The following is a 17,625-nucleotide window of genomic DNA, read 5'->3' on the forward strand; positions in this document are numbered from 1 at the left end:
ATGAAATATGTTAAAAGAATGAAGCTAATTCACCCCCCACAACCGCTGTGCATCCGTATTATGATACAGTCTTTAACTACGTGGTCTTGCAGTATTTTTTCCACAGGGCCCCTCCTTCATTCAGTGCACAGGATGGACGGCGCTCAATTAATGAGCCGCTGTGCAATATTTTGTTTTATCCTCATTGTTAAATGTGTGGCCCCAGGCTCTGTTTACTGCACATTATTCATCCCCTGCTCTGAAGACAGAACTAGAAAATCCCAGGAGGAAATTACTGTGGTGCTCATCATTTATAGTATCCGAATGCTTCACAAACATTCACAACCGCCCCCATAGAGTGAGGGAGTCTGAGCCTCATTTTGCAGACGGGGAGCTGAGTTACAGTGAGATGAAGGTCAAAAGTAGCCATTAATTTTGGGTGCCCAATTTGAGATACCTAGGACCTGATTCTTCAGAGTACTCAGCATTGTATAGCACTAACTATGTTCAAGTATGGCTCCCAGGGACTTCAGCGGCAGCTCTGAGTGCTCAGCACTTCCACACATCAGACGCCAGGGTCTCAAGCCAAGCACCCAGAAAATGAGCCGCTCCCAAGTAGTGACCACTGGGGAAAATTAGGTTGCAGTGACTTACCCAGCGTCACATGGGAACGCTTGGGCACAGGCAGGGGTAGGATCCAGTTCTCCAGGAACGCATTCAACTGTCTTAACCAAGAAAGCGTCCTTTCTCTTCCGACAGTCCCCACTATCTCAGTCCAAGTTCCAATTTACCACCTCACCCCCAGCTCCTCCTCTAATCTGTCTCTTCTTCCCCCCGGCCATTGTGATTCTCATCCAATCTCAGTCACCTCCTCCCCCCCCCCCACCCCCCGGCTCCTTTCCTCAGTCTCTTAGCCCCATCAGTCCCAGCTCCTTGTCAGAGCTCTCTCCTCCCCCATTTCTTCCATGCAGACAGGTGCTTAGACTGCTTAGTCCTTGTCCAGCCAGTCCCATATTCCCTCAAGCTTATCATCGGATCTCAGGTGTTCCTTCCCAGCCAACTTTCTCCTATTCTCCACCCCCAGTTCCCTCACCAGCTCCCAGTCTCTCCCCATCATCCATGGCTCCTGTTCCCATCTCCCTTCGCCAACTCCTGCTCAGTTTCTTTCCCTTTTCCAGTCCTCGGTTTCGGTAGGTTCCTTGTCCCAGCCTAGTCCTTTCCCGTCTTCCTAGTCCGCGTATTGTCCCCTCTCCATTCAGATCGGATGGCTTCCTTCTCCATGCTGCAGCCAGGGCATCGAGAGTACAGGAGAGAGCTGCTCCCTGCTTTTAGTTCCGGTTCCTGGCCCCACGCTGGCCTGGGCAGCCATTACAGTGAAAGTTCTTCCGAGTCCCTGTAGCCCTGGGCGGGAGTATGCTCCGTTGCTCTGTGGGGATGGCCCCTGCACAGTCAGGTCAGCACTAGGTTTGGTGTGGGGTCCGGATGGAACATGGCGGTTGAGGCTGGACTCTTCAGAGATTTTACCGTGATTCCCTTCCCCACCCCCCTCCCCAAAGCCTTTATAACTCGGCCAAACTGTGGTGAATTTTCACAGGGATGGCAAAAGGCAAATTCCTGACATGCAGGCCCCCCCACTGCTGAATTTCAAGTCCCTGCTCCACAGAACAGGGGCACTAGAATGTTTCAAAGAAAAAATCACCAGAATTTTTTAACCACTGCAGAACATGTTTTCCCCTAGCCTTGTTCTCAGAAACAGCAGAACCATATTCTTGTGTGTGTGTGTGTGTGTGTGGGGGGGGGGGGGGGGGGGTTATAAAAATCAGCCTGGGCTAGCAACCAAAAAAGGCATTTTTATGGAAAGTTCAGGCAACCTTACTCAGCCCACCTATAATAAAATTGAATTTCTTGCAATATGTCTTAGCAATTTTCTAAAACGCTTTAGAGCAAAGCCCAAGCTACTGTCCACTAAATCACTTCAGCAATCATCTTCCTGTCAAAGACAATGTGCAAATTCTATTAAAAATGCAACTGGTAGTTGATCCCATAAATAAACTGCCTGTTAGGATGCTGAAGTTACTGAATGAATGTTAAAAAAACTTAATGATGGTAGCGATTTCCTGCCAGAAATGACTAATACAAGACAGGGCTGTCTCTAAACAAGTTCATGTTTTCAGCAGTGAGATTAACATAGTGCTCCTGAGGATGTGTTTGGGGGTAGCTTGTATCCTGTCAGCTCATTGGACAGTTTTATTGAGCATGGCCTGTCCATCCTCATAGACATTTAGAGTGGAACATGTTTATTTGGGATGTCTTATATCCTGGAATAACTTGATGTTGCGGGCTGGGGAGAATAACTTAAAGTGCTGAAGAGAAACTCAGTCTCAGGTGGCGGTACCATGATGAGTTGTCTTTTAGACACTTGTCACCAATCCTCTGCGAGTTTTGTTGTAATGTCACTCATGGCACTTCATTTTCCTTCTCATGTTTTTCCTCTCCATGGTTTCCCCTCGTTGCTTACTTACCGCGCTGAGACGTGTTGTTTCTGTGTGCTCCCCCGTCTGTCTGTATCTGCCTCTCTTTCGTCTTTGATTGCGAGCTGTTTGGGGGCAAGGACCGTCTATTTGTTCTGCACTTTCACAGCGCCTCATCCCATGGGGTCCTGGGGTGTGACTAAGCCTCCTATGTGCTATCACAATATAAATAATACAAATTAATTGGGTCCAAATGTTCAGCAAATACCTGTGTGTGGCTGATGTTCTAATGTTTTTATTATTTTTGTTTTACCTGAGGGGAAAGTGCAAGGGTTTAAATTCCCCTCAAGACCCCCAATATCTTTTCTTCTGTCATCCCATATCAAATGCACATTTTTTTCCTCTCTCTTTCTTGTAAGCTCCGATGCCACAGCCCCAGTTTCTCTGGGTATGTCTACACAGTGCAACTCTTCGCCCCCCCCCCCCCCCGGTCACCCTATGAAAAAAGCAGCAGTGAGTCTCAGAGCCCAGGTCAACTGACTCTGGCTCAAGGGGCTCATGCTGTGGGACTAAAAATAGCAGTGTAGACATTTGGACTTTGGCTGGAGCCTAGGCTCTGAACCCTGGTGAGTCCAAACCTCTACACTGCCATTTTTAGCTCTGCAGCAATCCGCTGACTCGGGTTCTGAGACTTGCTGCCTGGGAGCAGGGGGGAGTGTTTTCTGTGTGGACGCACCTGGAGAACTGGCCAGGGCTTTTTCCAGCACTGCTTTTGCTTTTCATCGCAAAGGAATGTAAAGTGAATACTTCAGACTTCTTTCAAAGCCATCCTGGACATTTCTACTACTTTTTTAATCTGCTGACCTGTTAAAGACAATGAAGCCACATGAGTAGAGCCCAGGTAAAATGTTTGCAACAAAGCTCTAACTGCACACAACTCACTTGGTTTCAGATTCACATTGGAATTTGAAACCAAAGTGGAGCAGGGTTGCCAAGGTGATGAGCAAACCTGGGCTGCTGGAAGGTTTTGCCAGGTCTCTGGAAGAAACCAGGAGAAATCCAAACAAAGCTCTGCAAAGGTCAGTTGCTGAGTTTCCTTCGAAGTACCCTAATGAGGAAGGCAATATTACATCTATAAAGCGGCTGGATAAATTGAAGCGTAGTGCTTAAGTGACTTGCCTAAACTCCCCCATTGTCTCATTGGCAGAGTTTGGAATAGATCCCTTAAGTCCTGGCTCAAACCACTAGACAAAACTGCTTCCCTAGCACGTTATTTTCCCTTCTAGCATTAGTGTGTAGATCCCAATGAAGGATCCTGACCCCTCTGGAGTGTCACCGCTGCAGGTGGCTCCAACTCTGTATGGGTGAATGTGTCCAGCTGCTTTGCACTGCCTGCAGGCCTTCTGGCAGCTGAAGCGTACTGGACACCAGCCAGCAAGGTCGGAGTTATGGCACTCTCTAGTTTGTAATGGTGCCAGCTAGTGCATCATGTCGTTCAATCTCCTAGCTTATTTCATTATAAAATCCAAAAGGAATTATTTTTTTAATGAAGCAAAAGCCCTAGAGGAGGACTGGGAAAGAAGGCCTCATTTGGATCTAGATCACAGTTGGAGATATCTCTCTTCAGGCCTAGCATGAGCTAAGTGAACATCGCGCTTAGGCTGAAATGTTCAAAAGTGGCTGATGACTTTGGATGCTTGGAGTTTTGGGTACCCAACTTGTGATGCCGAGCACGCACAGTTCTGTTGACTTAGTTATGGGTGCTCCGCTCGTCTCACCAAAACTGGGGCACCCCAAAATCACGGAGCATGTTTGAAAAATGTGGGCATGGCACGGTCTAGAAGTCTGAACGGGTCTGGGAGCCAGGAACTCCCGAGTCATACTCCCAGCACTAACACCGCTCCCTCCTGTCATCAGGAGCAAGTTACTTTCTCTCTGTTTCTGTATTTTCATCAGTAAAACAGAGATAATATTTCATAGGGTATATTAGTAGTAGGGTTAGTTTAAAAAAAAAAAACATAACAGCAAAACTTGCAACTGAGAAAACTGCCAATTTATCCCATATCCATGTGCTGATATGATAGATGTACCTGCTCCCTGCCCTTCATCTGTCTCTGTATCTGGGTTGTGGGAAGGATTGTCTCTGTGTGTGTTTGCAGCGCCCAGCCCAATAGAACCTCAATCCTTTTGGTAGCGTCTGAAGACACCAGTAGGGTTACCATATTTCCACAAGCAAAAAAGTGGACAATGGGGGGGAGGAGCCCTGCTCTAGCCCCGCCCCTGCCCTGCCCCCATCCACTTCCTTCCACTTCCCACCCCCTGACTGCCCCCCTCAGAACCCCCAACCCCTCCTGCTCCTTGTCCCCTGACTGCCCCCTCCTGGGACCCCTGCCACTAACTGCCCCCTAGGACTCCACCCCCATCTAAGCCGCCCTGCTTCTTGTCCCCTGACTGCCCCCTCCTGAGAACCCCCCACCCTAACTGCCCCCCTAGGACCCTACCTGTCCCCTGACTGCCCCGACCCTTATCCACACCCGCACCCCATATTCACACCCCCGCCCCCAGACAGACCCCCCGGGACTCCCATGCCCTATCCAACTGCTCCCCGCCCCCTAACAGGACCCCCAGAACTCCCAACCCATCCAACCCCGTCTGCTCCCTGCCTGCCTCGACCCCTCTCCACACCCTTGGCCCCCTGACAGCCCCCCCAGAACCCCTGACCTATCTAACCCCCCCCGCTCCCTGTCCCAGACTGTCCCAACCCCTCTCCACACCCCTGCCCCCCGACAGCCCCCCCCGAACTCCCGACCCATCCAACCCCCCTTCCCTGTCCCCTGACCAGGGCCGGCTTTAAAGAGCCCTGGAATCGGGCTGCGCTCCAGCCGGAGCTCCGGCCGGGGTCGCGGGGCTTGGGGCCAGGCCAGAGGTGCTCGGCCGGGGCTGGGCTAGTGCGCTTGGCCGGAACCGGGGCCGCCGCCCTGGGGCCCGAGCCAGGCCGGAGCTGCTGGGGCCGAGGGTGCTCGGCCGGGGCTGGGCTGGCGCGCTCGGCCGGAACCGGGACCAGTGCCCCGGGGCCTGAGCCGGGCCGGAGCCTCTGGGGCCAGGGCCGGGGTCGCCGGGCGCTGCTCGGCCTGGGCTGGAGGGAGCCGCTCAGCCAGGGCCGCGCCTCCCCGGAGCTCTCCTCCCTCCCCCGCCCCAGCTTACCTGCTGCTGCTGCCCGCCTGCCCCTGCTTCTTTTCAGACTTCCCGCGAAGATCTGATTCGCGGGAAGCAGAGGAGGGGGAGGAGCAGGTGGGCGGAGCCTTCAGGGGAGGGGGGGAGGGGGAAGACAGCTGTGGGGCTGGACGGCATGGTAAGGCTGCAGGGGATGGGGGGACCCGGGAAGGGGCTTTGGCTGGCGAGCAGCGGCTTTTCTGTCTATAAATAGCCGACCGGGGGGAAATCCCGGACATTTTTAGATTTTTAGAAATCCCCCCTGGATGGCTATTTATAGACCGAAAAGCCGGACATGTCCGGGGAAATCCGGACATATGGTAGCCCTAGACACCAGTAATAGACTGCTGTGTCCCACAGTACAACCTCTGCGCTAATGGGGCCTGAGTGTCATACAGCTGCTAATGCAATCCTAAAACATAGTCTGTGGTTTCCCTCTCCTTGCAGCTGTGCACTTATCCTGGAGTTAATCTACTAACGGTTTGTAGTACTGAGGAGCACAACAAGCAATTCTGTTGAGCATGGGACAAGCAGTTTTTCTGATTGTGTGCCCCCCTCTTTTGCAAATGTGCCAATTGAATACTTTTGACAGGAAACTGCAATGACGTATTGCAGGCATATGGTGGTCTCACCTCGTAACAGGCATTGGACCCACTCCAATGCGCTCCATTGCTTCCAGTGTCTTCCTAAGTGACTCAGTGCTGTCTCAGGTGGCTTGGCCATCTGTTCCATATGCTGGAATCCCAGCCCGCCATGTTTGCGTGTTTGATCCAAGAAGGGTTGGATGGAGAAGACCTCACGGACAGCTTTGCACATGCTGGAGAGCTGCCACGCCGTCCCACCTCGCCCACCTCAGCCTTAATATAGAGCAGGTCGCAACATTGGTAGGAGACTGTGGGCTCTCTGGAAACAGGTGATCCGAAATGTGCATTCTATGCTTCACGAGTAGGAGAGTTAATGAACTGATGTAGGAAGTGCAGCCCTTGGTGACGCAAAATGTGGGCGCCCCGTTATGAAAGCTCCTGGGAAGGCTGCTTTGGTCACGATATGTCCCATCATATGGGAGGAAGGTGTTGCTTATTAAAATTTAATGTTAATGGAACCCATGGTCCTAGTGAGAGGGTCGGGAGCCGTGGGTGAGTGGATGGCGTTGGGAAGAAATCTCCCACGTAAAATAAGATTAGCTGTGGAAGATGCTAACTGGACTGGAAATAGCAGGACTCTGTATATGCATTAAGCCATTCAAGCATCACAGTTTGATGTTAAAAATGGGCCGGTTGCTCGGTATGTACCAGACCCCAATTAGCCACCTGCTTTGGGATGCATTCAAGTCCTGACATCAGTGGTGTACGGAAACAGCACTGTTTTAAAAATAGCCCCATATTCTATGAAAATAATAGGAAAGAGGAGGATAACTCAGCGTGAGGCTTTAATTACTGTGAGGCTAATCCTGGGGATGGAGGAAACGTTACTTTCCACTGGCTACACAGAGGCGCATCCTGGCTTTTTCAGCATAGCTGTTTGCAATGTAATAAAATGCACTGGCGATCAAAAAAGTGCCCAGCCAAGTGGCATGTAGGAAAAGCAGGAGCGCCTGTGTGGTTCAGGCACAGACACTTGCACCGGTAACTGACATGCAGGCAGTATGAACGAGGATCCTCTTTAAACCTCGCCTCTGCTGCGGTGCCTACCAGCCAGCAAGAGCTGGAATAGTGAGACAAGTGGAGTCCTGTTACCCCATTCTCTGTTTTTCATTCACCAGTCATCCTGTTGCAATCTAGAGTGTAAATTCTTTAAGGTGTGGGAGGGATAGCTCAGTGGTTTGAGCATTGGCCTGTTAAACCCAGGGTGGTTATGAGTTCAATCCTTGAGGGGGCCACTTAAGGATCTGGGGCAAAATCAGTACTTGGTCCTGCTAGTGAAGGCAGGGGGCTGGACTCACTGAGCTTTCAGGGTCCCTTCCAGTTCTAGGAGATAGGTATATCTCCATATATATTTTTAAGCTATCTTCATAGAGTACAATGGGCCCCTGATCCCTGCTTGGGGCCCTTAATCCCATGAAGGTTATGAAGATTTAAAAAAAAAACGATGCTGTGATGTGGCCAGCAGGCCATTTGCAGTGCTTGCCATCTCTCACGCAGGCAGTGCCACTGGCCCTCTTCAACCTGTCCCAATTAAAGTGTGAAAAGAAAATACGAATAGTGTAACTATAATCGTAAACACATTGTTATACACACATCCACCCTATTGCATTCTGCCTGTCTAAAGCTGCAGCTGCAATTTCAAATGAATAGAGTAGTCGTCATTTCCTGACCCAGACTTTTGCAAACGCATTGCCAGGTGCTGCTAATCAGCTGCCACCGCTCACCTGAGAGGCAGCGATGCTTCACAGATCAGTGTGGTAATCCCTGTGTATAGTTTGTATATCGTATTAAGGGCCCAGCCCTGCACAGATTTCCCCGGGTGAGCAATCCCATTGAGTTAAACTGGCTATTCATGTGGACAATGTGGTTCACGTAGGCAGATGGTCGCAGGATGGGGCCCTGAACTTGACAAGAGTTACGCTTTGGGATTGAAATTTAGTATATAGACAAACCAAAACCACAGCTTGACACATATCGCTGCCGGCTTTCATCCTTTATCTAAAAGGCTGGCAGCCCTGAATATGTGATGTCCTTCCCAGCTTTTATGCTTCATGCCTCCAAAAATAAGTAAATGTTTTAAATGTATTGCCTGGGGTGATTCCCTATGGTGCATATATTCAGTTGATTTTATTTCAAGTCACCAGTGCATAGAGGTTATAGCTGCATAGTCAAACCACGGCTGGAAAAAGGAAGGATACATGAGGCTTTGGAGCTAGCAGGCTAGATCCTGTTCTCCTCTAAAGCTATATAATAAATTCTTAATGCCCGATTTCATCTAGATTCTGGGGAACACGGATCTGTTTTTTATAACACAGTAATACAGGTTTTAAACTTTAATATTAAACATCAAGTGAAGACTTTCATTAAAATCCAGGGGGAGTTTAGGGATGTAGATGGCAAAAACAATAAATGCACGGGACCGTATCGATCTGAGCCGTGTGACACTCAGCAGTTCAGGCGCTCATGGGTATCTGTGAACCCTTCCCCCCCCCCCCACTTCAGTTTGTGTGGCTCAAATTCCCTTATTTTCTGGATCTTGGAATCTGGATAGAAACCTTGAGCTGGGCTCCTGTATTCAAAGAGGAGCACCAAGTGATGTATTCATGGAGGTCTGTGCTGCTATGCCGACAGGCTGTCATGTTTTGTATCCATCAAATCTGCATCAGGGGATGTAGCTTTATTCTTAGATATAATGGGCTGTAGTGATGAAGCCTGGTGTTCCTGAATGTGTGAATATGCCGGATAGGATAGAGCCACTTGCAGATGGAAGTGGGCGTTGTGACAGACATGACAACGTTCTGGACAAACCTTACTGAATGAAGTTAAATCTTGTTGAATTAAGTTTAATTAGTTGAGTTCATAGCATTAAAAATCCAAAGTTTTATGTATTATGGTGGGATTGCATGGAACCAGGGCCGCCCAGAGGGTGGGGCAATTTGCCCCAGGCCCCACAGGGGCCCCCATGAGAATATAGTATTCTATAGTATTGCAACTTTTTTTTATGGAAGGGGCCCCCGAAATTGCTTTGCCCCAGGCCCCCTGAATCCTCTGGGCGGCCCTACATGGAACTTCTTTAGGAGGGAGACATGATTAATGTAATTTGTGGGAAGTGTTAGGAACTTGAAATAACTGGCTGGGACAATACATGTGAAGTGGATTTCTTTGGAGGCCCTTGGGAGGCCTGGAGAGAGAATCCCATTGTCTCCTGGTTACCTGCTCCTGGAAACTCCTGATCAAAGCCACCTAGGCTGTAAACACTTTCCATGAGTGTGTTTGTTCTGAGCAAAGGCTGTTGTGAACTTGAAACCACAGGAAAACTCTTGTGTGTGGTTTGAAGGACAGCTCATCTGCCAGAGCCCATGTTGGAGTTGGGGTGATCTCTGATGAGCTTATCAGCACATGTGTAGGTTCTTTTATTGGTTTGAATGTTTTCTCTGTAGTGCTTTATAGCTTACAAATAAATGTTTGCTTAGAAAAAATGGTGTGGTAACTTCTAACTCCTGGCCATTACTTTATTGTTAGTCTCTGAAGAGAAAGCAAAGCGCAGGCCTGGCCTTTTAAGATAGTCTGCCTTGCTGAGGAATCACAGTGTAGGCAGGGAACTGTTCAGCCTGGAAATACCCTGGTTGGAAGGGGAAAAGCTGGGGGTCTCTGCCCAGGGGAGCCAGAAGCCTGAGTGTGGGTGTGCTTGCTGTACTACAGAGGGGGAGGTATGGTCACCCTGAATTGTGACGGACATCTCTTGCCGCTGTGGCTGTCTGGCCAAAAGGACCCTCAGACTGGGGTCCAGCTTAACAGTTAGAGGCCAGAAATCTTCAGTAGCAGAGGCGGTTATAGAGAAGTCGAGTTCTTCCAGCTGCTTCCCGCTGTATGTCAGCATCACCTCGGTCCTGCCTGGGTTCAGCTTTCGCCAGCTGCTCTTCTCCTTGCTGCTAGTCTTGGCCAAGGACTGTGAAAGGTGGGTGATCGGGGCCTTTTGCCTTTGCAAATGCTGTGTGAACTGTGCGCTGCTGGCACATCAGTCTTCATTGTCTCATGAGCTCTCCATCAGCTTCATTGTATGATGTATTCACCGAATGACATGGGGAGAGGCTTGAAACTTTGGGGATTCTGCAGACCAGATCCCCACACAATAGGTTGGAAGCAGAAGCGCCACCAGCTTTTGGCGGAAGGTCCTGCCCCGAAATGCCACCCCCCACAGAGGCGGCGGAAGGTCCCGCTGCCAAAATACCGCCTCTGTGGCCGCCCCCCAAATTGTAGCACCCTAGGCGACCGCCTAGGTCACCTAATGGGTTGTGCCGGCCCTGGTTGGAAGAGCCATAGGATCCAGGTATCCTGACTCCCGGTTCCCTATTGCAGACCCCACGGCCCATTATGTGGTTGGTGGTGCTCCACACTGTTGTATTAGAAACTTGGATGTGAACCTTTCAATAGGATTCATGCCTTGGATCAGCAGAACTAGGAGTGCCATGAAGGCAGCGTGTTTTGGTTTTTTTTTTTAGTGGACTATGGAGGCAAAATCAACCAAGCGGTGCGCTAGGACTCAAAAGTTCAGGTGGCCATGCCTAAGCAAGCCTGTGAGTCGGCATTGCCTCACCTGTCTAGCACTCAACCTCTCCTCCCTGCCACATGAGAATTCAGCTGCAATTGTGTTTTAAGTCTAGAAAATAACCCACTGCAGAGCCCGACGAATGTCTCTTTCTGCTTTGCTTCCAAAAACATGGAACCTCAGCACAGAGGGGAACTAAGCACAGGGCAAGATTTAAAATTATATTAAGGATCAGAATTAGGTTTACAAAAGCTGGGAGAGGGGCTTTCCGGGTCAGGCTTCATTTGCACCAGTGTACCTAAGTGCTACAGGGCCTATGCTACAAAAGGGATCTGCTCCCGCTTCCACCGAAGTCATTGGGGAAAATTCCCGTTTACTCCAGTGGGGCCAGGACTGGGCTCAAGATCCTGCATTACACTTGGACGCAAGGTGTGAGGAGGAAGGAGGATCCAACTGCCAATGTCCTGTCTTTTGTGGATTTACAGAAGATGGTTTGATATGAGTTTGTGGGAGTTAAATGTATTTGGGGGTATTTCCCCTCCCCACCCCCAGTCCTTTTGTCTGCAGGCTGAGCACTGTTTGAAGACTGTTCTTGTTAAAGTCTCAGGCTTGGTCTACACTTACCCCCCAAGTCGAAGTAAGGTACGCAAATTCAGCTACGTGAATAACGTAGCTGAATTCGACATACCTTACTTCGAACTTACCGCGGTTCAGACGCGGTCCACACGCGGCAGGCAGGCTCCCCGTCGACTCCGCGGTACTCCTCTCGTTGAGCTGGAGTACCGCAGTCGACGGCGAGCACTTCCTGGTTCGATTTATCGCGTCCAGACCAGACGCGATAAATCGAACCCGGAACTTCGATTGCCAGCCGTCGAACTACCCGGTAAGTGTAGACCAGCCCTCAGTAATTCTAATGCTACAGATGCATATAACTAGGTTTCCAAGTCATCTTAAGAAGCCCTTGCACATGATAAGAGTGTCGTGCTGTTTTGGGGCAACATTCCCAGAAACTCCAGGGGTTTCTTTAGTATTTGCTGTGCAAATCCCTGAAGAGTCAATGTCTGTTTTCTAACCATGTACGTGTACGTGTCTCTGCCCTTGTTTCCTTTTGCTCCTTTCCTCTCTGTTGGTTACTGTAGAGGCCAGGTGCTCTGGTTGATTCTATAGAACTGATGCTTTTGACAGACAAGTCAGATATGGGGATGGCAAAGAGCCACTTGGGGGAAAGCACTCGCATGCTCAAGTCATCTTGCTGGCAGCGCTTCGTGATCTAAAGCATTTCCAAAAGCTAGCACTGGAAATCAAACACATACATCTGTATGGGGTCTCCACTGCGGGGAACCTGTGGCTTCAGCTGAAACCCCAAGATTGTATAACTTTCGTCAACATGGGATACTGTCTTTTTGGCAAGACAGAGAGCCGGAGTCCAAGTTCATCTTGTGTTTCGTTGGGTTCACTGATCCTTACATGAAAACTGGCAATACGGTAGGCTCTTTAATTACCGCTTAGGTCTGGGAGAGTTTTATTGGGAAGTCTCTCCATTTAAATGCAAATTTGACATTTGAAGTCCCGTGAGAAGGGGGTGGTATCTCTTACAGCACTGATCGTGGTCTACTTGGTTCAAGCTATTATCGTTAACTCTTTCACTGTCAGCATCTCTACCCTGCCAACGGAGATGGGTGGGAAGCAGGCATGGAAGAAGACTGAACCAATCTCCCTGCACTGGAGAGAAGGGAATCCAAAGCTGAGCAGGAGATAGTGAAAAGGGGTATGGGGAACATGGGGAAAGGATGCACAAGAAAGGCGGAAGTAAAGAGACTGAGTGGGGGTGGGGTGGGTTAGGATGGGGAAATAGCCCCCTGGGTATGGGGTGGGGAGGAACTGAGAGTTGCTGCAGGGAGGAAAGGGAAGGTGGGCAGGCAGGGATAGGGGGCGAAACAGAGATGAGATGGGGCAGAAAGAAAAACAAAGGGCAGAAAGGGTGGTTGTGATGGCCCAGTGCTTGGACAAGTTCAGCTCCTGGATGAAAAACAGCTGGCTGAAGCAGAACCCAAGCAAAATGGGGGTGATGCTGGTGGGTAGAGGAAAGCATTTGGAAGAGATTGTAGCCATGGTGCAGCCCCTGTGGAGGAAGGTACACACCCACAATTGGCCAGTGCAGTTTGCAGTGATTACTCACTATCCTAGCAGCACCCGCGAGGAACGCTTTCTACCTTCTGTGTTTGGCCAGGAGGCTTCACCCCATCCTGGGAGACCGTGACCTCGCTTAATTACTCACATCTCCGTCACTGCTTGTTTGGATTACAGCAGTGCAGTAATCCTGGGTATGAAACCATCAGTGCTTGGGGAAACTGGGTTCAGCTTTCGCCAGCTGCTCTTCTCCTTGCTGCTAGTCTTGGCCAAGGACTGTGAAAGGTGGGTGATCGGTCCTGCAATGCGTCTCCTCTGCAACACAGGCGGCTGCAAGCACCTCCAACTTGTCCTTTGTTCGCTATACTGGCTTCTCATAGACTAGTGAGTCATTTTCAAGGTCTCAGTCCTCGTCTTCAAGGCATGCAGTGGCCTGGATCCAGCATATCTACAAGATCCTATAGCTCCGGGATGCAGAATATGGTCCACAACTCTGCTACTCTGGCTCAACTGAACTTTCTACCTGTGCAGGGGGCAGAGCTTTCATAGGGACCAGTCCCAGACTGTGGAACAAACTCCACAGGGACTAAGGACCATCATAAACCACCACCTTCCACTCCAGGTGCAGGACCACCTCTGACCTGCCTTCGCCAATGGACACATACAGCAAAGTGTACAGCTAAAAAAAGAAATGAAATTAGAAAAAAATGACAACCCCCCCCCACCAAAATAAAACACTCCATTGAACGTACAAGTCTCCCCTGGAGAGACAATGAACGACATGTGACAGGTGTCAGTCATGTCTCTTAATGCCCTGCTGGCAGGCGCTCGGACACAATGGGGATGTGGGCATCTTAGGATATTGTGGAGGTCCTACAGATGAGTGTATCTGCCCACTGTACAATGGTGAACACAACAATAAAGTGCAGAACAAATAACTCTTTGCTACACACAAGCTGTAACGTGTCCTTGATCTTTGTGCGAGTCTCCCATTGACGTCAGTGGGAGATTGTGGTTTGTGCCGCAGCTAATACACAGAAAGAGTTTGACGCCTCATCTCTCCTGCTCTGAATAGATAGGTGCATTGAAGACTGAACCAGAGGGATAAGGTGGGAGGTGTGGGGGCAAAGGCTACAGATACACTATATTGCCTTGTTTCGAAGAGGGGTTTTATGTATTTTTCTTATTTGAAGGGACATGTTTTTTTGCTTGTTCAATGCTCAGCTCTGTAGTGCACCCTCTGCAGGCTGTTTGACCTACTTGCAATGAGTTGGTGGCCTCGTTCCAGCTTCTAGTGGCCAGTTTTCCACATCTCCAAAAATCACCTTCTCGATTAAACCTCTTGTTCTCAAGCTCAGCAGAGATTGGGCAAAGGACTGAGCGAGTCATAAGGACTGAGCTCCTGTTTCTTCCCTCCAGATGGGCCCTCCAGGCACACCCATGGTGTGGGGGAAGCCTACATATCCGCGTCCTGTGCCAGAAGTGGTTCCGCCCATAAATAGAGCATTCAGCCGCCTGGGCTCTGCCAGGCACCTTACACAACACTAAATCTCCCACACGCAATCTGGTCTGTTCGCTTCTTATCCATAACACTATTATCAATTCTAGTGGAAAGACTTTAGTTAAGGACTAAGATGCACAGAAATTATCACTTGCCCAAGGTCACACAGCAAAGCAGTAGCCAAGCCAGGACTAGAACCCACAAATCCTGCATCAATCCCTTCTCTAATCACTAGACCATACGAGCTCCCCAACTCCCTTGAAGTTCTCTCTAAGCAAACATGCACCTAACCTGATAGACATGCTTGCCTTACATTGTCACACACGCTGTGTCTACACAGCAATTAAACACCTGCAGCTGGCCTGGGTCAGTTGACTTGGGCTGAGGGGCTGTAAAATGGCTGTGTAGACGTTCGGGATCAGGCTGGGTCCCCCCTTGCAGGGTCTATCCCAATTTCACAGCCCAAGCACCACTAGCCCAAGTCAGAGGAGCCAGGCCAGCCCCGGGTGTTTAATTGCTGTGTAGACATACCCTAAAAGGCTGGTTTTTGGAACAACTGGTTGACGCGTTCCAGTTTCTGTGGTCTGTCTCTGAAATGTAGATCAGATGCAGTTTCTATCACCACCACCTTCCCCTCTTCTAGGAACTCAGGACTTGAATAGAGCACCATTGTGGATAGCTTAACTCTTCTTTTCCTCCCTGTCTTTTGCTTCTGATATTACCTATATATTGTTGGATTGGTGAAATGGCTGGTCTGTGAATGCCAGGTACTGGTTTGAAGCTGTTGTTCCAGTTGGAATATTTGTGTCACACCCTCTCTCTTTTGGTTGTTTATATGGAATTCCCAAACCCCAGTGTATTTTCCCCCATAGCACAGTATCAGCATTTAACTCCTGGTTTCCCAAGAGGGATTGATACACAAATGTTGGCGTTTTGGGGGGTTTCAAATGACTTGTTTGTTTCATCTCCCATCTCTGATCTGCTTGGTGGGAAGGGAAAGGTCCTCTCTCTAATCCTTGTTTAATCGAGCAGAGTTGCTGTGCTATTGGATCACTCCCTAATCTTTTTTTTCATACTTATCTTCCAGGTATTTATATAACCGAATGGGATATTGGAGTGACTGGTCCATTCCAATTCTTGTAACAGCTGCTGCTGGCTTTCTGTATATCACAGCGTTATTGGTATGTAAGATAAAATCCCTCTCTGAAAGCTGGTGTAGAAAACCGGAGCGTGAATGTCTGTGCAAAGGGGTTTATGAAATTTTACTGTCGGGAGCGGCTTAGTTCTGTACGGTGTGTTTTTCAACGTGCTCTCACCTTTAAACTGCCCGGAGTAAATGCAAAAATTTCAGCTTGGGATGACAGCTGTGAGGTCCCACCCTCAGTGCTGCTGGCTGTGTCACTTGCCGAAATTGCAGCGCACGTATTCGCGCTGCAACTGGCCTCCTGAGAAATAGATTTCTCGGGTGTCTCCTATTCATGATGGTTTCAGTCCTGTCTGCTCTTACAGCACTAGGCTTTGGTCCCTCGGTCATGTGCAAAATGTGCTTCACTGCATCCTGGGCTGCCATGGCCAGTATCGTGAAGCTGATGCTTGAGCGGGCAGCAAATTCTTGCCTGACGCAGTGTAGGTAGTGGCTTGTGCCAGCTGCATGGCCCTGGGCAGTACACAATAGTAGTTTCCCTCTTAAGGGGGATAAAAGTCCATTTATTAGATTATTTCTATGGAGAGGACTCTTCTGTACAGTTGCCACTGCCTTAAACCTTCCTGCCACCCCCATCCTATAACTGCTTTTCTTCTGTGCCGTTAAGCAATCTCTTATTGAAGGTGCATTTTCTCCACATGCTGAATGAACATGTATAGCTCGTCCGTTCTCATCTCTGACTGGCTTCTCTTTTGATTGTCTTTTCAGATTTTAGCACTATGTCACATAGCTGTGGGACAGCAAATGAACCTACACTGGCTCCACAAGGTAAATTGCCCTTTCTCAGTTAGGAAACCATCACAGATCTGAGTAAACCAAAGGAGACTGAAGGAATGTTCAGAGGCCCCAAAATGTATTGCTCGTGCAGGGGTGTCAGAACTACTCGGCTGGCTCTAACACTTGGCTCTAAATCTTGGGGTGGGGGAGGGGAGATGTATCCCAGCCTGTTACATAGGAGGTAGAACCAAAACCTTGCTCTCTCTTATCTATTAAAGATCCCATTGCCCCAGTCTGGATAATTTAGATTTTGCCTGCTGCAAATTACCCAGGCAGTGTCTTCATTTCCTGCCACAAACTGTATGTGCTCTGGGAAACAGTCGCCACATTTCACCCACTGGTGGCAGTTTTTCAGTGGGGCGGAGAGATTCCTGTATATTTTGCTAGATGCTTTGACATCCTGGCTGATAAAAGGTGCTCTGTAACTGTTAGCTTTTTACCTGGGCTCCTGTGGCTGATGGCAAATGCAGAGTCATGTGAAATTTATGCTGAACCTTCAGGATTTTTGAATTTCTGGTTGGAGAGTTGAGTTCAAAGAGGTTTAATGGTGGCAGGTTGGAGTCTCTTCTGCAGCAGGTATTATCTGAGCACTGCAAGAAAACATAAGTTAGGATGGCGAATGGCAAAAGTAAGCACCAGACGGTTACTTCCTTTTACTTCTGAAGCACACTAATATTTAGGTCTAGCTTATTATCTCCTGCAGAAAAAGTCTGCAGGAGGCAAGACCATTCCTGAAGTTTGCTTTGCAGAGTTCCCACTTGATTATTCCGTTAGGGAGGGCTGGAGTTTCCTCCACCTGCGGAATGAACAAGAGGTTCAGCCCTGACAGCCGGGAGCGCTGAAATCTGCACGGCCCATGGATGTCCACACAAGCCCCCATGCCTCCGTACTACCCTTCTGGACTCCCACCGACCCTTGTCTCCACAGCTCCTTGGAAGTTTTCCCTGGCAGTATCTATCCCAAAGCATTGCCTGAAGGAGACAAGGGGGCCATCATGTTATGTGAGGGTCACAAATATAACCCCCCTTGGCAAATAAATGGAGGAACTGCACAGAGAATAAGTGACTTACCCATAGTCCTACAGTAAGTCAGTGAAGCAGCTGGCAGTATCCCTACTCAGCACTTCCTATTTTCAAAGCACTGCACAAGGAATCCTG

The 17,625-nt window shown here is 49.3% G+C and overlaps 1 protein-coding gene across 3 annotated transcripts in view; it reads left to right on the plus strand.

The window, feature by feature from the left end:
- Positions 1–17,625, plus strand: part of GDPD5 (glycerophosphodiester phosphodiesterase domain containing 5) — a 308,105-nt gene that overhangs the window by 211,878 nt on the left and 78,602 nt on the right. For all 3 annotated transcript variants that reach the window (XM_024205078.1, XM_024205070.1, XM_024205087.1), the window contains 2 exons: positions 15,575–15,668; positions 16,400–16,459. In XM_024205078.1, the coding sequence (XP_024060846.1) occupies positions 15,575–15,668; positions 16,400–16,459 (154 nt within the window). The remainder of the gene's footprint in view (positions 1–15,574; positions 15,669–16,399; positions 16,460–17,625) is intronic.

This window comes from Terrapene carolina, unplaced genomic scaffold (assembly GCF_002925995.2).
Source record: "Terrapene carolina triunguis isolate 2854851 unplaced genomic scaffold, T_m_triunguis-2.0 Scaffold97, whole genome shotgun sequence".
In the NCBI taxonomy this organism is placed as follows: Eukaryota; Metazoa; Chordata; order Testudines; family Emydidae; genus Terrapene; species Terrapene triunguis.